Source organism: Sinohyriopsis cumingii, chromosome 10 (assembly GCF_028554795.1).
Source record: "Sinohyriopsis cumingii isolate HCF-2022 chromosome 10, ASM2855479v2, whole genome shotgun sequence".
NCBI lineage: Eukaryota > Metazoa > Mollusca > Bivalvia > Unionida > Unionidae > Sinohyriopsis > Sinohyriopsis cumingii.
The window spans coordinates 56,211,912-56,237,209 of record NC_142970.1 but is presented as its reverse complement, the minus strand read 5'-3'; the positions used below and the strand labels follow the sequence as shown (position 1 = coordinate 56,237,209).

Genomic DNA, 25,298 nt, shown 5'->3' with positions numbered 1-25,298 from the left:
ATTGGTGTGTATTTTATGCCTCGTGCTAGAGCAGAAGCGAGATTGGTGTGTATTTTATGCCTCATGCTAGAGCAGAACGGACTTTGTGTGTATTTTATGCCTCGTGCTAGAGCAGAAGCGAGATTGGTGTGTATTTTATGCCTCGTGCTAGAGCAGAAGCGAGATTGGTGTGTATTTTATGCCTCATGCTAGAGCAGAACGGACTTTGTGTGTTTTTTATGCCTCGTGCTAGAGCAGAAACGAGATTGGTGTGTATTTTATGCCTCGTGCTAGAGCAGAAGCGAGATTGGTGTGTATTTTATGCCTCGTGCTAGAGCAGAAGCGAGATTGGTGTGTATTTTATGCCTCGTGCTAGAGCAGAACGGACTTTGTGTGTATTTTATGCCTCGTGCTAGAGCAGAAGCGAGATTGGTGTGTATTTTATGCCTCATGCTAGAGCAGAACGGACTTTGTGTTTATTTTATGCCTCGTGCTAGAGCAGAAGCGAGATTGGTGTGTATTCTATTCCTCGTGCTCGTGCAGAAGCGAGATTGGTGTGTATTCTATGCCTCGTGCTCGATAAGAAGCGGATTTGGTGTGTATTGTATGCCTCGTGTTAGAGCAGAAGCGGACTTTGTGTTTATTTTATGCCTCGTGCTAGAGCAGAAGCGAGATTGGTGTGTATTTTATGCCTCGTGCTAGAACAGAAGCGAGATTGGTGTGTATTTAATGTCTTGTAATCGAACATAGAGCTTAATGATTTTCGGATTCTATCTAGAACTTCCTTATGAAGTTATCCTTTCAATCATGCACGTGATTCCGAAGAAATAACTGTGCCTTCGATATATGTTTCGTCTTATTTATCCACTCTTCTACATTTATGACATTATTTCATTTCCTTTATGTCGGCATAAAAATCTTAGATTTCTTAAGCTGTCAACCAAAAATAACGAACACTGAATCTACAGGATCTAACCATGTGCTTGTTGTATGCAATGGTTATATGGACGTAGCTATTGTTGTTTATGTAATGGTTATGTGGAAGTAGCTATTTTTGTGTATGTAATGGTTATATGGACGTAGCTATTGTTGTTTATGTAATGGTTATGTGGACGTAGCTATTGTTGTTTATGTAATGTTTATATGGACGTAGCTATTGTTGTTTATATAATGGTTATGTAGCTATTTTCATCTTGCTAAATTATCTTTATTATAATTTTAGCCACAACAATTCGACGTAGTTAATCAGAATCATCACGATTTGGAAGGTGGCAAAACAGTGGAAAAGAAAAGAAAAGGCAAAGTAAGTAAGGTGAGTATGGATGAACCTTTGACTCTAAATCGGGCTCAATGAAAACAGAATTGTATAACTACGATGCCATTCTTTCGTCACAAAAAATAACGAACACTGAATCTATAGGATCTAACCATGTGCTTGTTGTTTATGTAACGGTTATGTGGAGGTAGCTATTGTTGTTTATGTAATGGTTATGTGGACGTAGATATTGTTGTTTATGTAATGGTTATGTGGACGTAGATATTGTTGTTTATGTAATGGCTATGTGGACGTAGCAATTGTTGTTTATGTAATGGTTATGTGGACGTAGCTATTGTTGTTCGTGTAATGGGTTATATGGACGTAGTTATTTTGTTTATGTTATGGTTATGTGGACGTAGCTATTATTGTTTATGTAATGGTTATGTGGACGTAGCAATTGTTGTTTATTTAATGGTTATGTGGACGCTACTATTGTTGTTTATGTAATGGTTATGTGGAAGTAGCTATTGTTGTGTATGTAATGGTTATATGGACGCTACTATTGTTGTTTATGTAATGGTTATTTTGACGTAGCTATTGTTGTTTATGTAATTTTTATATGGACGTAGCTATTGTTGTTTATATAATGGTTATGTAGCTATTTTCATCTTGCTAATTTATCTTTATTATACTTTTAGCCACAACAATTCGACGTAGTTAATCAGAATCATCACGATTTGGAAGGTGGCAAAACAGTGGAGAAGAAAAGAAAAGGCAAAGTAAGTAACGTGAGTATGGATGGACCTTTGACTCCAAATCGGACTCAATGAAAACAGAATTGTATAACTACGATGCCATACTTTTGTCACGTATAAAATGAAAGGTAAATAATAAGCTTATAAAACAGTTAACACTCATAAAATAAAATAATTTTCCAACCTACATTTTTGCGTTTTCAGGGGTGAGACTGTAACCACAGCAAGAGAGTAAAATACATAAGTATCAATATAGGTGATGAGCATTCACAGAAATTAGACATTTTTGGCAATACTATCAATTTGAATTTATAAAGAAGAATATTCACAGCTGTACTGATGTAAACATCGATTTCAACAGATGCTTTTCTAGACTCAAAGATCGATTTCAACGGATGCACTTCTATACACAAACATCGATTTCAACGGATGCTCTTCTAGACTCAAACATCGATTTCAAAGGATGCACTTCGAGACTCAAACATCGATTTTATCGGTTGCACTTCAAGACTCAAACATCGATTTCCACCGATGCACTTCAAGACTTGATGTGTAAACCGTTAACTTAGTAAATTACGTATGGAATTGTTCGCAATACATTCTCAATATCAACACTTTCGTCAAAGAAACTTTTTCTCAAACGTTTTTAATTTTAGTTATTATCTGTATTAAGTGATACCTGGTGAAGGGTCTAGGAATCGATGAGCAGTGTATCTTTATTAAGTGGCATGTGGTGAAAGGTCTAGGAATCGATGAGCAGTCTGTAATTTGTAAGTGACACATGGTGAAGGGTCTATGAACGATGGGCAGTGCGTCTGTATTAAGTGACACGTGGTTTAATGTCTAATAATCAATGAGCAGTGTGTCTGCATTAGGTGACACTTGGTGATGGGTCTAGTAATCGATGGACAAAGACACGCACATCAGTTTTGTAGTAGACAATTATATTATGAAATATACAAACAAAGAAGGTTTATCAAACATTAATAAATTTTACATGTAATGACGTCGCTCACAAGGACCTATCGGACCTCACCATAAGGGCTAAAAAAAATCCGGCGAGGACTGTAGGCACGGAAGGGCTAAAAAAAAGGCGAGGACTGGAGGCACGGAAGGGCTAAAAAGACCGAGAGGAATCGAGGCACGGAAGGGCTAAAACAAACACGAGGACTAGAGATACGGAAGGGCTAAAAAAATGCTAGGACTGGAGGCACGGAAGGGCTAATAAAAAATCGAGGACTGGAGGCACGGAGAAATTGCTAGCTATAAAAAGATGAAAATTTTCACCAAGTCACAAAAGCACAAAGTGGACGAGCACGGTAGATCAAACATTGAAGACTTGGCATCGATTTACAGTTTTTAACTAAAAATAACTCCTGACATATCAGTGTACAAGAGAAAGAGCCAGCCTTACTTCCCCTTTCAAGCACAGTATTGTGGTGCAATGCTCTGTATTCTGTAATGTTTCTTATTTAGTCTTCCTTTGATTTTATATGTTTTGGGACTCTGAACATATAGCCCCATAAAACGACTTTAGGAACCGCTGTTGGAATGAAATAAGTCACAAATCACGTAGCCCCTATTAAATGTGCGTAAATAGAAAAACGACTGGAAAAGACAAGCGCAGAAGAAGAGAATAAGTAATAACGACGATAAGGAGGACACATGAGAGGACGAATTCAAGACGAACAATTACGACATAATGCAGGAGGTTTTAGCCCTGGATCAAGTCGATGCTCTGATAGACCTTTCCCGCCTAGATGGGCACGGGATGGACATTTTCTCTCTTTTATAAAATATGCATATTAGCTTTATACGTGAAGAGCAGGTATAGTCGGATGTTGATAGTTAACGTGAATCATGTTCAAATAAAGCACATCGCAAACACCTTAAAAGCAAGAGGAAAATCAAATTCAGTGTAAGATAAAGCAATTATGACCTTGTGAAAATTTGACAGAAGCATGTGTTAAGTGGGAGACCACATACAAGAAGGGTTACCCTCAAATGCACATAGGATAATATGGATTAGTGGGTAATTTTTTTTATTACAGTGACATAATTCGTGTTCATTACAGGGTCTGAGAAATTAATAATTAGCAGACAAGAGACGTGCCCACGCACAAGATAAATCGCTGCATTTTAGTATTTGATAGTAGTAAATGGGGATACCCTAGCCTCAATGGGAATTAGCATTACAGAGACCCCTGGGACACTCTAGCCTCAATGGAAATTTAACATGGAGAAAAATCGTGGGCCACTCTAGCCTCAAGGGGAATTTAACATGGGAAATAGTCTTGGGCTACTCTAGCCTCAAGGGGAATTGAACATGGAGAAAAAACCCTGGGCTACTCTAGCCTCAAGGGGAATTGAACATGGGATTTTTTTTTTTAATTTTTTTAAAATTTAAATTTAAATTTAAATTTCAAAAAGGGGTAGGCAATTGAATAAAGTCATTCTCTTTTCGAGAAATATGGCTGGCCCTGAAAAGGGCCTTTGGGTTTATGTTAATGTATCCATTAACATAAAGGGCACCGCATTGGTCTTCTTCTTGTCCTTAGGCTGCGTTTCACTGTAGGACCGTAAATCAGGACTCTTTTGAGTCATCCTTGTCTTTCTACGTAGATCCTACGTATCCACAGGCTGGTGTTTGTCCTGTGGACAACGGTCCACTTGGATCGGACATACATGGGTATGTCCGTCCGGAACATCATGGAAGACACAAGCGTAGAAGATTGCACATCGGTCCACATCTTGAAGCGACGAGAACAAGTGAATCAATGCACTGAACTGCGCTTATTTACAGGTAGAGGTAGGATTGAAACGGATTGAGTTCATTCACCAATCCAAACACGCGTTACAAAATTCAGTCAGCCCGCATCCAATCCGAAGAGATTAGTCTGTGACGTTAGTTGGTCTACATAGATTCGCTAGCGCTTGTGTGCAGTCAATCTATGCGACAGTGATTCAACATGACGGAAATTCAGAAAACGATCCATTGGGGTGCACCAGCAGGGGAGACCGCCCAAGGGAACCCGGACTTACTTTCAGAAGAGGTACATTGGGATTTTGTGGATTTTCTTACCTCGCAAGAATTTGTTCCGGAACCTTCGTCTCATTCTTCATTACCGCAAGTGGAGAATTTTAGACAGAGACAGAAAGAAGAATTGGAGAAATTTATGCAACGACAAAAGGAAGCGGAACAAGCTTTTCTCCTACAGCAACAGCAACAGCAACAAGAAGAGGTAAGAAAAAAACAACAGCAACAACAGCAAGAAGAAGTAGTAGCAAAGAAACAAGAGGGTGAAAATCAAACGGCTACGGTACTGTTGGACATTTTAGCGGAGTTAAGAAGTCTGAAACAAATGTATCAGACTTCTTTATCACGACCGAAGAGAATACGACCTTCCCGAGCTAAACACGCCAACCCTGTGACTAAGCCTATCGTACCACCCTTAGTGATTTCAACCCAATCATCAGAAGTAGGCCTTGGCCGTGGCAAAGGCTTAAGGCAGTTAAAGTTGATTGGTTAAACTCACTCCTACACCATAAAGAAAAAAGGCCCTTTTCAGGGCCACCCACATTTCTCGAAAAGAAATACAATTTCAATTTGCCAATAACTCAAAAATAAACCCCACCCATTTTACCCTTATAGTACGTGTCAGTGTATGAGTGCGTGAGTGTAGCTTCTTATTTTAAAATCAAAACTCAAAGACACTTACCTTATATCATTAATGTATTCTTTTCTCCATAGTTACAATCCAATTCACAATTCACAACAGAACACTTTAATTAAAAGTTCATTGACTTCTTCTTTCTCCTTGTTTAGTCTCTCTGTTTTTTGAATTTCTTCACCGTTTTTTCCTCATTTTCTTCCCTTCTTCTTTTCTTCTCCTGTTTCTTTGCCTCTTTTAAATAGAATTGTCTTCTTTCTTCCTCTTCTTCCTCTGAAGAATCCCTCTCTTCTTTCGAAGAATCCCTCTCTTCTTCCGAAGAATCCCTCTCTTCTTCTGAAGAATCCTTCTTTTCTTTTGACTCCTCTTGTTTCTTTTTTGGGCAATCTGGAGACCAATGTCCTTTTTCTTTACAATAATAACAGGTATCTTGACTTTTGTCTTTTTTAGCCCCTGTTTTTTTTCTTTTTTGACGGTCTGGACACTCTGAAGACCAATGCCCTTTCTTCTGACAGATATAGCAAGTATCCTGACTTTTATCTCGAAAGGAAGGAGAGTAGTCCGTAGGCTGGTCTGAAGAGAATTTTCTAATGACCCCTCGCAAAGCTCTGACGAAACGTTCCATCTGGGTAGTCTGTTCCATCGTTGTGCTCGGTTTGAGAGCGAAATGAATAGTGAAAGGACAAGACACACACCCTTTTATATACGCTGGTTTGTCATGACTATAAATTAGTCTATGGTGTTTAAACTTTAGTCATTTGACGTTTTTCACTCAAGATGAAACGATCCTATTCATTCGAGAAGAAAGAAGAAGAAGAAGAAAGTAAGAGGCAGAAACGTGATCTATCGCCTCGTACCAGGGTTGAAATCTTGGCACACATTCATGCCAGTGATTTTGAAGAGGACATGAGTGAACCAGAATCAGAACCCTCTAAACCAAGTTCACCACCCTTAGTCAACCCTGAAAAGTACTATTCCATTCGAGAGACGGAAAAGCGCTCCTCTAGAAAATTTAGAACCACGGCTTACACCTACACGGTGAAGTTTAAAGATTTCAAGTCCGACGTACCCTTAGAGAAAGCAGAAGGGTTTATCACCGAGATGTGGGATTCTTTGCTCACCGCACTCAAGCGACAATGTCAAGCTAAAGAAGACCATCGCTTGACACTATCCATAGATCACGACGGTTTGAAATACCCTGTTTGGATCGAGTTTAGCAGACCCGCAGAACTAACCCCTTCCAAAGTCATGGACAAGATTCAACACGTACAACAATCTAATGACCAGTTTGACATCACCGATGGTAAAGCCACACTGAAAATGGCCCACGTCTCTCCTCCTCAAGGGACTGGACGCAAAAAGATGTTATTGGTGGACGACTTTCGCAACACCAAAACAAGTCTCGTCCGAATTAACAACCCTCAAGACCAGATGTGTTTAGCTCGAGCCATCGTGGTGGGACGAACCTATGCCAACAAGAACGACACGACAGAATGGAAAAGAGCCTGGAAAACTATTCGACAATCGGACCGAGCCAAACAACGAAACGAAGCAGAACTCCTGTTGCAACAAGCTGGCCTGTCCAAAGACACACCCTGTGGCATTCGTGAGATGCAAAAATTGCAAGATGCCCTAGCTCCACGCTACACCTTGAAAGTGCACCCTCAAGAAATGCGTGGGTCTCTGTTGTTTCAAGGCCATCATCACGATGAACATTTCGATACCATTACCAGTATCACTGGATTCCTGGGATACGGTTATTATTGTGAGAAATGTGATTATGGTTATAACAATCGAGAGCAACACAAGTCTTGTGGATGGAAATGCCCAGGATGTTTGGCCTCTCCACCCTGTCTGAGCGAAGAACCAGTGCCTTGTTCAACTTGTCTGCGCACGTTTGTCAGCCCTACCTGTTACCAGCAACATTTGAAAACACAAGGTTCACAGAAGAAATGTGCTTGTCAACTCCTGAGATTGTGCCCTACGTGTGGACAAGGCATACGTACCAATAGTACCAAGGCACACGTATGTCGAGGAAAGAAAAAATGTCACATTTGTCACCACATCGTGGACTTGGAACACGAATGTTACGTGCAAAAATACCAACCCCCACCAGAGGAAGAGGACGGTCACAAGAAGAAAGGCAATTTCATCTTTTTCGATTTCGAATGCATGCAAGAGACCGGCATTCACATTCCTAATTTCTGCGTGGCTTAATCGAGCGTGCGAGAAGTGCATTCAAGAACCTGTCTTCAGTCATTGCCCTTACTGCAGCAAGATTCCTGGAGGGCGTGAAAAAATCTTTCGGGGACCGAACACGTTAGCCGATTTTGCCCGATGGGTCTTAGACCCCATCGACAAGACGTGGAGCCAAGAGGACATCGAACGTTACGGAGATTGTCATCGTCATGCCACAGTGATGGCTCACAATTTCTCCGGATACGATGGACAGTTTCTTTTGAGGTACTATACGGAACAAGGCACCGAGCATCCTAAAGTCACTTTGAACGGAGCTAAAATCATTTTCATGCAAGTGGGACAAGTACAGTTTAAAAATTCGATGAGCTATTTGGCCATGCCTTTGAGTCGAATGCCTAAAACGTTTGGAATGACAGAAATGGCTAAAGGGTACTTTCCACACTTTTTCAATACGGAAGCCAATCAACATGCCGTTCTACCCCATTTGCCTGAGGCTCACTATTACGACCCCGACAACATGCGTACCGAACAACGAGAAGCTTTCTACGCTTGGTACCAGGTTCACGCCTCGGACCCTTTCGACTTTCAGGAAGAAATGCTAAAGTATTGTCGTTCCGACGTGGACATTTTACGGCGTTGCTGTGGAAAATTTCGAGAACTGTTCATGGAACACGGAGGGGTCGATCCTTTGAAAGAAGCTTGCACCATTGCCAAAGCGTGTTCCTTAGTGTACCGACAACGATTCATGCCTGAAAACACCGTGGCTGTCATCAGCCCTCAAACGACCCACTATGTCAAGCGTCAATACTCGGTCAAAGCCCTACGCTGGTTACATTACTTGTGCGACAAGGAAGACAAATGGATTCAGCATGCCCGCAACGGAGGAGGCGAAAAGACCATCGGAACGTATTCGGTCGATGGCTGGGACTTAGAAAACCCCAAGATCGTGTACGAGTTTAACGGTTGCTTATTTCATGGATGTCCCGTCTGTTACCCTGACCGTGACACTAAAAATCAGTTTTTGCAACGAACCATGGAAGACTTGTACCAGGACACTTGTCAGCGACGCCTAAAGTTAGAACAGCAAGGATACCAAGTGGTCGAAATGTGGGAACACGAGTACGATCACCGTATGAAAACCGATCCCGAGTTTAAACGCCTCGTGGAAAGTTACCAGTTCATGGACCCGTTGAACCCGAGGGATAGTTTGTACGGAGGAAGGACCAATGCCACCTGTTTGCTGTACCAAGCCGACGAAGAGAAAGGAGAAGAAATCAGATGCTTGGACGTGTGTTCGCTGTATCTCTACGTGTGCAAATATTGTCGCTTTCCCGTAGGGCACCCGCAATTGCTGACGGAACACATCGACCTGAAAAACATTCGACAATACGAAGGCTTGATCAAGTGTAAAGTTTTGCCTCCCACGAACCTATACCATCCCGTCTTACCTCACCATTGTCAAGGCAAACTGATGTTTCCCTTGTGCCGTACTTGTGCCGAAACGTGCAACCAGGACCAACCTTGCCGTCACAGCCAGGAAGAACGGGCCTTGACGCGAACCTGGGTCAGCGTGGAATTGTTCAAAGCTCTGGACATGGGATACCAACTGTTAGAAGTGTACGAAATTTGCCACTTTCCCAAGACACAAAAGTACCACAAGGGTGACCCTACTCAGAAAGGCATTTTCGCCGACTACGTGGATGAAACTGAAACAAGAAGCCAGCGGCTATCCTTCCTGGTGTCACACTCCCGAAGACCAAATACAATTCAAAGAGAAATACTACGAACAAGAAGGCATCTCTTTAGACCACATCGAAAAAAACGAAGGCAGGCGATCGTTTGCCAAAGTGATGTTAAATTGCTTGTGGGGTAAAATGGCACAACGACCGTGTTTACCCAAGAATATTTGACAGAACCTTCCCGCTACTTCCAGATGATTCACGACAAAACCAAATACATGAAACACGTGGACGTCGTTCGAGAGGATTTGATCTTGGTCAATTACGAAGAAGATCTGGACTTTGTACAAGACGACCCTTTTGGAAATGTCATCATTGCGGCTTACGTGACAGCTCATGCTCGCTTAAAATTGTATGAAGCTTTAGAACTGTTAGAAGAACGCGTCCTGTACTTTGACACGGACAGTTGCATTTACATCCATCACCCGATTCAACATCACCCTGACATCGAAGGAGACCGTTTAGTTGCCTGGACAGACGAGCATCCCGACGACAAGATTCTAAGTTACGTCAGTGGCGGTCCCAAAAAGTACGGTTACGAATACCGGGACAAACAAGGAGAAGTGTACACGCAGTGCAAAGTGAAAGGATTGACTCTGAATCATCGTACCAGTCGAGTGGTCAACTTTGGGGTATTGAAAGAAGCCTTGCAATCGGGAGAGGATGGAAACTTTAAAGTGACCACCTATCAACCGAACAAGATTGTACGTTTACCCACTCACCACATCGTCAGTCGACCCTTGGAAAAAGTCTATCAAATTGTATACCAGAAGCGAGTGCGACTTCCCAATCACTTTACGTTGCCGTACGGTCACGTCGGTATTGGTCTGTATATAAAAAGGAACCCTAGGCAAGATCGATAGTTCATTGTTCATTGAAGTAACTTACCATGTCGTTGACGAAGAAGAAACCAGATTGGTTTGGCTTGGACCCAAGAGGTGGCCCAGTATGCACGAGAGTTAATCAAGGAAAAAAGTTACTTTTCAACCCGTGTTAGTGACGGTGCCAGAAGAACCCGTCACCCAGGACGGGACTGTCGTGGACAGGCCTGAAAGACTCTTTCGGGAGGACACTTGTGTGACCTTACCCCCTACTATAGAACTGGTTAGAACATTACCCAAAACATGTTGTGCAGACACTTGTTTTTATTCCACGTTCATGGTTATCATGTGCCTTTTATCCTTGTACTTAAGCCTTTGGCTTTTATGTATTTTTGTCTTTCGTATTCATGTTTGAAAAAAAAAACATTCAATAAACGTGTTCTGAAAAAGTATATAAACTCTTGTCTTGTTTGTTTTTCGTGTCACAAGTGACATTTCTCACACAATGGCTACCTCTGCTGCCTCTGCTCCCTCTTCCTCTACTGTCAAAGTCATCGACGAACACTTAGATCGTGCCAGTTGGGAGGCTTTGTATCTTCGCCATCCCTTTAACATGCTCATTGCTGGACCTAGCGGTTCAGGCAAAACCGAATTCGTCAAACGTTTGATCGAACATAAACATCATTTGATCGATCGGCCACCTCAACGGATCGTGTGGTGTTACAAAGAGTGGCAATCGGCGTACAACCTCTTGCGAGAAAGTCAAGGCGATTCCATCGTGTTTGTGGAAGGCATTCCTAAAGAAGACGACGGCATCGTCTCTGACTTCCGTCAAACCCATTTGGTCATTTTCGACGACATGTTAGGAGAAGACGAAGAAGAAATTAAACTGTGGTTCACGCGCAAAGGGCATCACCGTAATGCCAGTGTCGTTTATATCACCCAAAATTTGTTTCAACAAAGTAAAGCCCATCGCACCATCAGTCTCAATGCGCATTACGTGGTCTTGTTTAAAAGCCCTCGAGATAAATCGCAAGTGCAAGTCTTAGCCAAACAGTTAGGAACGCCTTGGCTGACTCAGGCGTACGACGATGCCACTCAAACGCCACACGCCTATTTACTCGTCGATTTGAAACCTACGACCCCCGAGGATTTGCGATTTCGTACCCACTTGTTTCACCACTGGTGCCAAGACGGAGGGCCTGTCCTGTACACGTCTCCGTCCTCGACTTCATTTCACTCCCCATCAAAAAATCTATAAAAACCTCAAACCCTTTTTCGTCTGTCTCACACAGTGTGAACATGACGTCCCTTCAGTCGCATCTTCCCGTCAAATTGATTCGTGCCTTGTATGGCATCAGTCGAGAAAAAAATCCACAAACACGAGCTCGTGTCTTAGAAGCTAGTCTCAAAGAAGTCTTACAATGGTTCACGGTGACGGCACGTCAATTACTCCAAGGAATCATTCAGATTCCTCATCAAACCAAACGCTTTTTCGATCGAAACAAAGTCGCTTTGGTCCAAATGGCCGATCCCCGCATCAACACTCAAACCAAAAAACAAATCATTTTGAAACCTGGAGGGAGCGGTACTCTAGGAGGGGTCATCATTCGCTCACTCTTAAGATGGGATCCTAATGCCCCCAAAGTTATACCCAAGACAAAAGTCCAACGAAGCCCCAAGAAGAAAAAGACCAGGTCCCCAAGGAGAACTTCTCCAGTGGCAGGACCCTCCTCTTACCAGACACCACCACCACCCCGGAAAAAGAAAAGAAGCCCCCAGAAAAAGAAACAGAAAAAAAGTCCCCAGAAAAAGAAAAGTCCACAGATGAAAACTAGTCGCAAGAGAGGCACTTCGGCCAGGACGCAACCTTACACTCGCAAACCACGATCTGCCACGGCAGTGACTGCGTCTCCGTCATCCTCACGTTTGTCCACTTCTCCGTTAATGACACCAGGAACTGAAGAGTACTTGGAGACGTTGATCACACCAAGAACTTCTCCGTTGATGACCTCCAAAAGAACTTCCCCAGTGGCAGGACCCTCCAATTTAGTGGCAGTGGCTGCTGCTCACAAAGTACCTTCTCCCAAAATCAAAGTCCATGAAAGATCGGGCATGTTACAAAGTTTACTGGATTTGTCCAAGCAAGAACTGGCTCGATTTAGTCCGTTACGTACCCCTGCACGACGTGTCATGCCTGTCTTCAAACTGATACGACGTCAAGACAATCAGTGGCGGCGCGTTCCAGTATAAAAAAGGCCTGTGACCGAGTAGGGTATCAGTGTTTTTTTGGTGCTACTGAAGATTCAAAGAAGTCACCCTCCAGAAAACCCCAAGGAAAGAAAAGGAAAGGACTGCCACCACGTTTAGCCAAACATGGGGACATGTTATCTGTCCTGTCCAAAGCTTCTCCACCCCTACGAAAAAAACTCATTCAAACGGCCTCCAAAGAGGTCATCGATACCGTGTGCGAATGTTGTTTGAACGTTTTGAAAGGCACGATCCCTTTGTCCAAACACCAGAAACAATGCTTAGGCAAACATCGTCACGTTCTTCGCCAAATGGTTCAAAAGAAAATTCCCATTCGTCAAAAAAAGAAGATGTTGGTCCAACGTGGAGGCATCTTGCCTCTCTTGTTAGTCTCCATACTGAAAGGAGTCTTGGGAACCATGTTGGGAGGACTAGTGGGAGCAAGATAAAAAGGCCTTCGGAAGTCCCAAGATCTCAGAATCGACCCCTGACAACCCCATGGAAGGACGAAAACTAGCTTTAGTGCCTTACAAACGATGGATGGAATACCATCGGTGGCAAGAACAACGCACCCCGCATTTACCTCCCAATCCCAATTTGAGCGAAATGTCCCAGTTACAACACGAATTGCAGTCCTTGATGGATCGCCAAGATTTGTCCGAAACAGAAAAATCGCAAAAGTACGGTCAACTCTTGCAACGACTGCAACTCTTTCACCAGAAAGCTTTAGACGAAACAGCTCTACCCACTCTAAAAGATTTTAAGACCTTGATAAAAAGTCCAGCACCATCACCAGTACCAGTACCAGTACCAGTACCACCAGTACCAGTGACCAAGACAGAAAAAGGAGAAGAAGAAGAAGGGTTTCAAACTCCACCAGAAAAAGTACGCAAGTTAACAACACCACCTACCTCCAGAATTGGATGGATTAAAAAGATGATGGCCACCCCTTCTTCATCACAAGAGAAAAAGAAAGTGAAGACAGAAGTGAAACAAGAACCGATATCCCCCGCTCAGACATCCTCCTCTTCAACACCTATTGCCGGCCGCACACGCAAAGCATTGCAATCCAAGAAAGTACCCCAAGAGAAAAAGAGTAGCATCCTCCAAGAGTGGGTGTCTTATTAACACACCAACCAACACAAAAAAATGGAAAAATTTTTAGCCAGCATTTACTACGATCCCTCCCATCCTGCAGGTTACGCAGGAGTTCAAAAATTGTATCGTGCTGCCAAAACGCGACTGAAAAGTCTCCGTTTACCTCAAGTGCAACGATGGTTACAAGAACAAGCTACCTACACTTTACACAAACCCATTCGACGCAAGCTTGCCAGAAGTCGCACCCGAGTGGAAGGCATCGATCATCAATGGCAAGCCGATTTAGCCGATGTCTCTCATTTGGCCAGCTACAATCGTGGCTATAAATATTTGTTTTGTGTCATCGACGTCTTTTCCAAATTTGCCTGGGTCGTGCCCTTGACTTCCAAATCGAGCAGCGAGTTAGTGCGAGCCCTGCAACGGGTGTTGAAACAAAGCGGTCGTCACCCTCTTCGATGGCAAACGGACAAAGGCACCGAATTTCTGAACCAAGCTTTCCAAAAAGAATTAAAGAAACGTGACATTCATTTTTTTACCACCGAGAATCCCGAAACCAAAGCCAGCATCGTGGAACGTTTTCAACGCACTTTGAAAGAACGCATGTGGAAATATTTTACGCATCACCACACTCTGAAGTACATCGACATCTTACCGCACCTGGTGCAAGCGTACAACCAATCTTACCATCGAAGCATCGGACGTGCCCCGCAAGACGTGACTCCCAACAACGAAGTGTTGGTGTTTGAGCGTCTGTTTGGTACGTCCCCGACGAGGGCTGTCCCCAAGAAAAGTGGAGTGTTGGCCGTAGGAGATTGGGTGCGCATTGGCAAAACCAAACGCACTTTCGACAAAGGTTACTTACCTAACTGGACGACCGAATTGTTTCGCGTCACTGGACGAGTGCATGGCCGTCATCCTGCCGTCTATAAATTGGAAGACATGAACGGAGAAGTGCTCAAAGGAACGTTTTATTTGCCCGAGTTACAACGTGTCACCAAAAAAGAAGACGACGTGTACGACATCGAAAGCATTCTCGAACGCAGAACCCGTAAAGTGGGCAAACGACGTGTCAAAGAAGTCAAAGTACGTTGGAAAGGATATCCACCCAGGTTTGATTCTTGGATCGACGCTTCGCAAGTCATCGACTATAAAAAGAAGTGACCATCATGCCCTTTCACACAGCAGACGCAGCTACGTCGACCACTCCTCCTTCACCTAGTTCTTCTGTGCAAGATTTACAAAAACAACCCTTGTGGGTGTGGTGTGGAGAACGTATGCCTAAAACGCAAATCGTCTTTTTCTGCCAAATCTTCGTGGTGTATTGTGTCATCGGGGCAGCCATCGCCAATTTGAGTTTGCAACAAGGAGACAAACAATTGTGGACCATTTTATTGAGCAGTTGCATCGGTTACCTGCTTCCTAATCCCTCCCTGAAATTCACCTCGAACGGGAACCCCGGGAACCTTGTGTCCAGTGCCAGTGCCAGTCACCACTTCAACCACAACCAGAACCCCATTTTAGACGGAGACACACCTTTGACGTCCAGTAACCCCTCGGACAGCCACAGAACTCTGGAATTATGAGTCACCAAAACCAATTTTACTTAACTTTACCCAGTGACAGTTCCATGGAGGTGTTTCCCAAGAACACGTTGTGCTGTTACACGGCCAAATTACCTCAGGCCATCCTGTTAGATCACGAAGCCCATTGGGAAGTGGCTTTAGTAGAAATGATTCACCGGACCCAAGTCCTCAATGTCTTTCCCAATCAAAATTTTTTTGATGTGGAAGTTCATGACGAGCAAATGCAACAGTGGATGGATAGCAATGTCAAATATGACAAGAAAACCCGTACACAAAATCAAAAGTACACCACCTATCACTTGTTCATTCCCCCAGGCTATTATTTTAGTGGTCAACATTTGGTCAGCACCATAGCCTCCAGGTTTAATGTCGTGTTTCTGAAAGCTTTGGAGCATGTCAACAAAAGTGTCACCATGGAGTACCACAAAGCAGCTCGTCGCTTCTTGATGAAATTTGAACGAAGTAAAATCCTGTCCATTTTATTTTGTCCTGAATTGTTTGACATGTTGGGCGGAGACATGGACATGAGAAAGGCCATGTTCAAGAAAAACGAATTACCCATCGTTTACGACAACGAGTCTTTTAGCAAGTTATTTCGTACCCCGGTAGAACTGAACCAAGGACTGAATTTGATGTTCGTGTATTCCGATGTGGTGGAGTACAACGTGGTGGGACACACCTCCGTACCGTTACTGCGTGTCATTCCTTTCAAAGTAGATTCTGCCACGGGCGCTGACGAGGAAGGTGGAAACACTTACCACGTCCACCGCGAATTTGTCCATCCTCACTATTTGCCTGTCAGCAAGTCGTATTTGGACACGGTCAACATTGCTATAAAAGGAGATCTGGGACAAAATATTTCATTCACCAAAGGAAAAGTCACGGTGAAACTCCATTTTCGAAAACGGTTCTCTCACGACTCGTAAGTAAGTCATGTATCCAGTGTACCGAGGGGTTGCTCGACAGCGAGGACACGGCTTAGGAGACATGTTAAAATCGGCCTTTCGTTCGGTGGCCTCAGTGTTGAAACCGATGGTGACACGCGGATTGCACGCCTTGAAAGATGCGGCACTGACGCAAGGCAAAGAATTTCTCCAAAATGTCATCATCGACAAACAAAACCCTAAAGAAGCCTTCATGAGGGCAGGCAAAAATATCTTGCTGCAAACGGGCAAAGACATTTTAGGCCAACGAGAGACACCTATAAATGCCCTGCACGCTACCGAGTCAGGCATTCAGCAAGGACAAGGCAGAAAGAGACGACGAAGAAAACACCCTTTCACCAGACTTCAAGCGAGAAAGGCCAAGAAAAGAAGAACCGTTCGAGACTTAGACGTTTTCGATTATTGAGAAAAGAGACAAAAAAATAATGCACCGAGAATCTTGCGCTTGTTCCAAGACGGAACTGGACCTGTTTGCCATGCCCCCCACGATGATGACGATGTAAGAATCCCAATGGGTGGAATTTCACCCCGTCTCCTCACTGACCGATTCCGCTCCCATCGAGTTTGAAATCAAAGGACAGCCCGAAGATTACATCGATCTGAATAGCAGTTACTTGTACCTGAAAGTCAAAATTCTAGATAAGACTGGAGGTCCTATAGACGATGAAGCAGTAGCTCCCGTCAACAATTTCATGCATTCCTTTTTCAGTGGAGTGGACTTGTACTTGAATAACAAACTGGTCAGTAGCAGCATGGATACTTTCCCTTATCGTGCCTACCTGGAAAATCTCTTGACGTACGGAATAGATGCCAAGAACACTCATCTCAATGCCTGTGTGGTATGGGAAGCTGACGAACCTACCAAGTTTGAAATATTGGAAACTGATGAAAAGAAAGACAACAATGATGGATTTGTAGAACGAAGAAAGAGAATCACGGGAGTCGACACAAGTTTAGAACTGATGGATCGTTTGCATTTGGACATGTGGTTGCAAGAAAAGTATTTGCTGAACGGGGTGGATGTCCGCCTGAGACTGAATCGTAGCAGTGCCGCTTTCCATTTGATGGCTGATAGTGACGGTTACAAAACCAAAATCCTAGAAGCCAGACTCTACGTACGCCGTGTGGAAGTCACGGCATTACGTACGAAGATTATGCAGGAGGCTATGCTTTGTGGGCTTTCGATTTCACTCCAGACCAAGGCAGCGACGAGGGACATTTCCACCCTATAAAATCCGGCCATATTCGTGTGGAAATTCAGTTTCAAGACCGAGACCCTGATGAAACGGTGAACGTCATCCTGTATGCAGAATTCGATAATACGATAGAAATCAACAGTTTGAGAGAAGTCATCCTAGATTACTAGAAACCATGGAAGACTGTTATCCCTCTTTACCTAGTGGAGAAACTTTGGACATGAAATGTGAGGAGACCGTGGAAAAAGAAGAAGTGATCATGATGAAGTCAAGATGGCCAGAACAAGACGCCCATTTAGTCTCCTGTTTTGCCAAACACTTGGTCGACAAAATGACGGAATTGATCAAGAAAAATTGCTATGGATGTCAAAACGATCATCCCAGTCAAATTCAACACGATAAATGCCTGATGTTGAGTCAAGAAGAAAAATTGGACGAGTATCTGGACGAAGCTTGGAGTCTCATCTCGAACAAAGACGTGTTGCATCAGTGGTATAAAGACTTGCGTAAACATTCTTGTCCACCATTAACCACTCAAGAGATCCATCGTATCGAAGCTCTCCTGAATCAGAGTAAGGAAACAGAACGAATAACCGTTTATTCGTCAGACATTTTCAAGCAAAAAGTCAGGATCGAATTGACGACTTATTATTACCTGTGAAGAAGAAGAAGAAAAAAAAACACACACTAATCAATGGATACCTGGGAACTTTATTACCTTTTGAACCACAGTTCGTATACGGCTTCTTGGAATCCTGTCGTCTGTGCTAAAGATGAACTCCCTCATCGCAAACCTCAAGACCATCAAGCTTACGTGATCAACACGGACGACAGTCATCTCCCAGGAACCCACTGGGTAGCCGTCTACTTTCCTCAAGAAGGATGTGTGGAATATTTCGATTCGTACGGATTGCCCCCTTTGGAAGACGATATCATCGACTTTATGAGAAGAAATGCTCAGACCACCCGATTCAATAATGTGAAATTACAAGGCACAGATTCCTTGGTGTGTGGACAATATTGCGTGTATTTTCTGCATCATCGAAGCCTGGGCTATTCCTTAGAACATTTAGTGACTCATTTTGATCCTCGTTCTTCTTCAAGAAATGATGTGAAAGTAGATTGATGGTTTTGTGACCATTATGCTTATCTTTTGTCTCAAGCTAGGAAACGTAGTGTCCATCAATGGCCTAATGATTTCCAACAGTGGAAATCACAATTTCATTCACAACGTTGTCAGCCCTGTTTAAAGTAGATTGTGAATTGAGAAAAAAATGCTGGTGATTTGAAAAAATTGTTTGATGTTATAGTGTTGGATTATTGTTAAAAATGTTAGAGTTGTTGTTGGTTAGTGTTAAGTGATTTTTGAATAAAAATGTTGTGTTTTGAAAAAAATGCCTTTGTCTTTTGTTTAGCTATAAGAATGTTGGATTGATGCTCTTTGACTTCTTACTATCCCTCTCATGACACTCACTGTACATTGCGACTCGAAAACCGTGTGGGGGATGTTTTCCTTCACGTCCGCGCTTTAACTTTAAGAACCGGTTTGTTTCCAGTCTAACCATCCATTGTCGACTCATCCTCCTAAGAAGATGTGTTCCAAACTAGCTAAGCTCAACGAAGCCTACGTGAATTTGCATAGGGTCAGACACAGTCTGATACCGAAGCCAGAAGAAATAGAGAATGTGAGAAAGTTAAAAATCACTGAAGACCTGATAGAAGAGCTTTTCAGAGAAGAAATGAACAGGGAAAAAGAAGAATGGACAGAGAAGTACAGACTTCAGAGACAGCAGCAACAGCAGCAACAACAACAACAGCAGCAACAAGAACCTGAAGCTGACAGAGGCTTTGTCGATTGTCGTATCGACACCAAAGAGTTCTTCTTCTCTTTCCGAAGAAGCAGACCTATCGCCAGAAAGTCTATCCTCAGAGGACATCGCATTCTTAGAAACTGAAAGATTGCCATAGCAAACAAAAAAAAAACAGCCCTTTTCAGGGCTACCCAATACTCTAGAAAAGAAATAACTATCGATTTGCCTATGTGTTTGTGTGTGTGTGTGTGTGTGTGTGTGTGTGTGTGTGTGTGTGTGTGTAGGTAGAGTAGTGTGATTATAAACACTAACTCTTTTTTCATAGTGCGAGGGTATGTGTTTGTGTTTGTAACTGCTCACGTAAGTTTGTGTGAATGGTAGATTATGGGTTTCTTTATTGTTTCTTAGCGTATGTGAAGAGTATAGTTTGGGTTTTGTAACCGCTCACGTACGATTGTGTGGATAGTAGATTATGGATTTTGTTTATTGTTTCTTAGCGTATGTGGAGAGTATAGTTTGGGTTTTGTAACCGCTCACGTACGATTGTGTGGATAGTAGATTATGGATTTTGTTTATTGTTTCTTAGCGTATGTGGAGAGTATAGTTTGGGTTTTGTAAACGCTCACGTACGATTGTGTGGATAGTAGATTATGGATTTTGTTTATTGTTTCTTAGCGTATGTGGAGAGTATAGTTTGGGTTTTGTAACCGCTCACGTACGATTGTGTGGATAGTAGATTATGGATTCTGTTTTAATGATTTGCGTGTGTAAATAGTAGATTTGGGGTTTGTTTATTGTTGCTTCACTTATGTGGATAGTATATTATATGAAATGAGAAAAGTAGGGGATGTTTTCTTTCACGTCCGCACGATGTTAGGTCATGATCTAGGTAATATCAATTTTATGTTTTAGGGGGATGTTTTCCATCACGTACGCACTTTCACTATAAGAACCCACAGTATTCGTCGTTCAAACCATTCTACAAAGATGACTTCTAACCAAATTGACAAAATGCAAACATTGCAAGACGTTTTGGACAATTTAGGAATGATGGAGCAGATGTTAATAAGACTCGTTGAAGACCACTATTCATATAGTCCCCATCGTGTAAAGATGGAAATTAATAACTTAAGAAAGGTAAAGGATAAGATAAGTGGTGTAATGAAAGAGATAAAGGAGGAGAAGGAGGATGAAGAGGAAAGAATAAGAATAAGCAAATGGAACGAAAAAATTGAAAAAGAAGAAGAAAATGAGAAGGGGAAGAAAGAAGAGGAGGAAGAGAAGAAGAAAGAAGAGGAGGAGAAAAAAAAAAGAAAGAAAAGAAGAGAAAGAGTGTAGGAGAGAAAATAAGAAGTTGGTTGAGAAAAAGAAGAAATTAGAAGCAGAAGAAGAAGAAAAACCAAAGGCCCTTTTCAGGGCCAGCCATATTTCTCGAAAAGAGAATGACTTTATTCAATTGCCTACCCCTTTTTGAAATTTAAATTTAAATTTAAATTTAAAAAAAAATCAAAAAAAAAATCCCATGTTCAATTCCCCTTGAGGCTAGAGTGGCCCAGGGTTTTTCTCCATGTTCAATTCCCCTTGAGGCTAGAGTAGCCCAAGACTATTTCCCATGTTAAATTCCCCTTGAGGCTAGAGTGGCCCACGATTTTTCTCCATGTTAAATTTCCATTGAGGCTAGAGTGTCCCAGGGGTCTCTGTAATGCTAATTCCCATTGAGGCTAGGGTATCCCCATTTACTTCTTTTGATTCATTGAACTAGATGTACTGACGATAACGCCACTCTATTACTCAGTGTACGAGCATAACACCAAAGCAACAGAGAAAAGCAAAATGGCGGAAAACACACACCAAAAAAAAAATAATACTCTAGAGCATGAGTGACCATCAGCGTCCATGTGTCCATGTAATTGGACCCAAATCCAAACAATACTCTAGAGCATGAGTGACCATTATAATTATAACTGGACTAAGTCTCCCCATATATTACATAGTTTGAGGTGTACGTGAACCTTAAACATATACAAATAATTTGGAACACACTAACTAATCGCCACTGATGGGAATTTGGAAGCTTTGTCGGCTAGCAAAAAGTAAAACTCTACATTGGTGTACATCATTCAGAGATTGCTAACATTTTAACAGCATAGTCGTAATGCTTGACATAAGTGTCACTAAATAACATATTTTTAATAGCCATCTTTCGTAAATATAGATGAAACATTTAAAATTAATGATTTACTCTGTATTATAGTCATCATTTTATATTGAATAAAAATGTAAAACAGTCATCGAAAGAAATGAATCAGAAAAATTTACAAATTATCGAATTGAAGGATTACACAAATTTACGAGTGTTAAGCGTTTTGCCCCTGATTTTAGCACAAGATTATTTACATTAATATACTCATAGGATAATTTGTGTCATATAGAGCAAGTGTAATGACACGGCATGAAGTCGCAAAAGACTACATGGCCTCCTGCAAAGGGAAGGCGTAAAGACCGAGACATCCAAATGTATTTCAGAGTAATTATTATACACCTTCCTGCAGTTTTGGACAAATACAATCAGTATTTTTCGTCATGTCATAACAGACTCTTGCATTTGTGCACATTTCAACACAGTTTGTTATAATTTCAATCTTTTTGCTCCTCGTGACTTTGAAATGAGCTTTCGTGGGAGACCTTCCATCAACTAAATCGCTATATATCTTTTTGCTCCAGCGAGAACAAGATGAAAGTATAGTGGTAGTGAAGCAGACGAAGATAAAACGGAGGCCCAGGCATAAGTCCCGTCAAATACGAGACGACAGTGGGAGGTCTGAAGCGGTAAGCAGCTCAGTATTACATAATGTAGCTACGCAAAAGAACTGCAAATATTGGGGGGGGGGGGAGGTTATAGTTGCATTTGCGTACAAAAATAAAAACTTACGATATTTAACATTTATAAAATGCATATGCATACACAACTTACTTGCAATAGATTTAATTCTTACAAAATATTATGTAGATAAGAACCATATATTTAGGAGATGCCTTCTGTTGATTTTAACACATAAAAAGTGATGAATCTAGAAAACTACATGGTCAGTGATTACTTTATTTAGTACCTATTCCTATCAAAGTCAGCAATGATATTTGATATTTGTACGTTTATTAAAAATTTGAATGCAAGATTCAAACAATGGTTATGCGTTCTTTTCTAGAAACATCTTTATTGCATGAAGGTACAAATGATCATGTCGATTTTAATATTTTGCAAGTGGACCAACGAAACATTAACAGAATAATGATCATTGTTTCAATGCCGAATGTCAAGTATGGTTCAGATTGTGCGATATCTTGTACAATGATATTGACTTAATCTTTTAAAACAAAACATGCAGTAATTCAAACACGTGTATTGCTCGAAAGGTGTTTTAGTTCTCATCAGGTCATTAACCTTTCTTTCCTAATCAAGCTTAGTATCTGCAACTAAATACAGTAGTGTCACACTTTCATATTCACTTATCAATGATAATCATTTTCACGACGAATGTGTGCATTTATTTCAACACTACGTAACGGCTGAAGAGTAGTGAAAGCCTGGCGATTGCTCTAAAACGTCTCCGTGAAAGACTGGGTAAACCCAAGAGACTCCGCCCCATAAGGGAACAGAGGCGACTCAAGAGTGGCTCAACATCCAACAGCAGTGTAAGCATGGATTTTACTCCTTTCTTTAACTTCAGTGTTTACCGTATAATATACACTGAAAGATAGTCATTAATTATTTGGTTCTGTAAATCTTGAAGTATCGTCAATCACTGCCTTATGCAAGGCCTCTTGCAGTCAATATTGGCAACACAACGCAGTATGTGTCAGTCAGTCTGTCCGTGTGTGTGTGTGTGTGTGAGTGTGTCAGTCAGTCAGTGTGTGTCTGTGTCAGTCAGTGTGTGTGTGTGTGTGCGTATCAGTCAGTCAGTGTGTGTGTGTGCGTATCAGTCAGTCAGTGTGTGTGTACGTATCAGTCAGTTTGTGTATGCGTCAGTCAGTGTGTGTGTGTGTCAGTGTGTGTTTGTGTGTGTCAGTGTGTGTGTGTGTGTGCATGTCAGTCAGTGTGTGTGTGTGCGTGTGTGTGTGCGCAAGTCAGTCAGTTAGTGAATGCATATGTGTGTCAGTCAGTGTGTGTGTTTGTGCGTCAGTCAGTCAGTGTGTGTATGTCCGTCAGTCAGAGAGTGTGTGCGTCAGTCAGTCAGTGTGTGTGTGTGTGTCAGTTAGTTTGTGCGCGTGCATGTCAGTCAGTCAGTGTGTGTGCGTGTCAGTGTGTGTGTGTGTCACGAAACTATATTAGGTATCCTAAATTAAATGGGTGCGGAGTTGTGCGTTCGTCTTTTAGATGATATAAATAGACGAATATTTACATTTTATACATTTAAAACAGAATGTGTATTGAGTATTCTAGTCTCAACTATTGATATCTCTTATTCAAATATATTGCAGGAGTCTGACGTTCTTAGTATTCATTAGCTACAAATTAGAAGTGATTTTACTATATACAAAGAGCGAACACAAGCATATTGATCGTCATGAAGCCCCAGGTTTAAGTGATACACGTACAGCAATTTAAATTTTTTGTTTTTGCGAAACTGACCAGGTGTGCTACGTTTTCCAAGATGGCAACGAGCTTTTCAACATAAGTTTTTATTTGTTATTAGATTAACATCCCAAATGAAGGTATTGCAGAGGATAAGGAGGAGGAGAATGAGAAGTACTCTAACCTTACCCCACTGGAGGGATGGACCCACCTGCTCAGAACCAAAGGCGAGGAAACCTCAAACAGGGAGCAATGGATGAACAAGAAGATACCACTTTAAGAGTGTTATGGTTTCTCAGACTGCCTGTTGATCTGTGGATTGCTTGTTATTGTTTGTAAATTGGACAAACTTTCCTATTTTACATTAATGAAGTAAATGTTTTAAAACAATGTCTAGAACGTTCGGAGTTTAGGCGTGGCTCAGTTTCTGAAGACAAGTACGCAATCACTTGTAAATATTTCAGTTTTAAGTAGCGATGAATGTCATAGTGCTCAAATGACGATTACGTACCACCTCTACGTCCTGAAAAATAAAAATAAACAGTTTTCACGCTTTCTTATTCCGAAAAGCACCGGACGAAAAGGTTTGAATGAGTGAGTAAGAAAATTAATGAAGGGAAAATTAAACTAGATCATGTTCGAGGGCTTACCATCAATAATGCCTTCACTTTTTTATTTACAGATTTTGTCTAATTTGAAACTACATTATTATAAACAACCGTTCTCCCCCACTCCTATACCAAACGTTGCAACAGGGATTTCTATGATTGCTGCATGATGATAATTTGGTCAGACATAACAAATATGCTGCTGTAACATATATGTTTTAAGATCTACACTGTAAATCCTTTTGCCAGGGCCAACCTATGTTTTAAATTCTGCACTGTAAATCCTTTTGCCAGGGCCAACATATGTTTTAAGATCTGCACTGTAAATCCTTTTGCCAGGGCCAACCTATGTTTTAAAATCTGCACTGTAAATCCTTTTGCCAGGGCCAACATATGTTTTAAGATCTGCACTGTAAATCCTTTTGCCAGGTCCAACCTATGTTTTAAAATCTGCACTGTAAATTCTTTTGCCAAGGCCAACATATGTTTTAAGATCTGCACTGTAAATCCTATTGCCAGGGCCAACATATGTTTTAAGATCTGCACTGTAAATCCTTTTGCCAGGGCCAACATATGAACAAAGGAAGAAATTATGTAAATTAAGAACAGATGGTTGAGAGAGAAATGAAGTTACGGATTGACAAATGACAGACTCAGTACATCACATTGATGAATAAGGCAGGGGATAATATTCATTTCTTATTGATGTTGCCAGTCGCTCTCTAATGCTGATTAATTTGAGTTATACATTTCTTGGAATAACGTAAGATGAGGTTTTTCAAGATACAAATCATCATGGGCGTTGAAGAAAGG

The 25,298-nt window shown here is 41.8% G+C and overlaps 1 protein-coding gene across 1 annotated transcript in view; it reads left to right on the top strand.

The window, feature by feature from the left end:
- LOC149790189 (uncharacterized) overlaps window positions 1–24,423 on the top strand; it is a 43,004-nt gene extending 18,581 nt beyond the window's left edge. Inside the window, exons 10-14 of the mRNA XM_089973179.1 lie at window positions 1,202–1,291; window positions 1,936–2,016; window positions 22,029–22,133; window positions 22,878–22,997; window positions 23,999–24,423. Of these exons, the coding sequence (XP_089829305.1) occupies window positions 1,202–1,291; window positions 1,936–2,016; window positions 22,029–22,133; window positions 22,878–22,997; window positions 23,999–24,157 (555 nt within the window). The 3' untranslated portion in view covers window positions 24,158–24,423. The remainder of the gene's footprint in view (window positions 1–1,201; window positions 1,292–1,935; window positions 2,017–22,028; window positions 22,134–22,877; window positions 22,998–23,998) is intronic.
- Window positions 24,424–25,298: the final 875 nt, after the last annotated feature.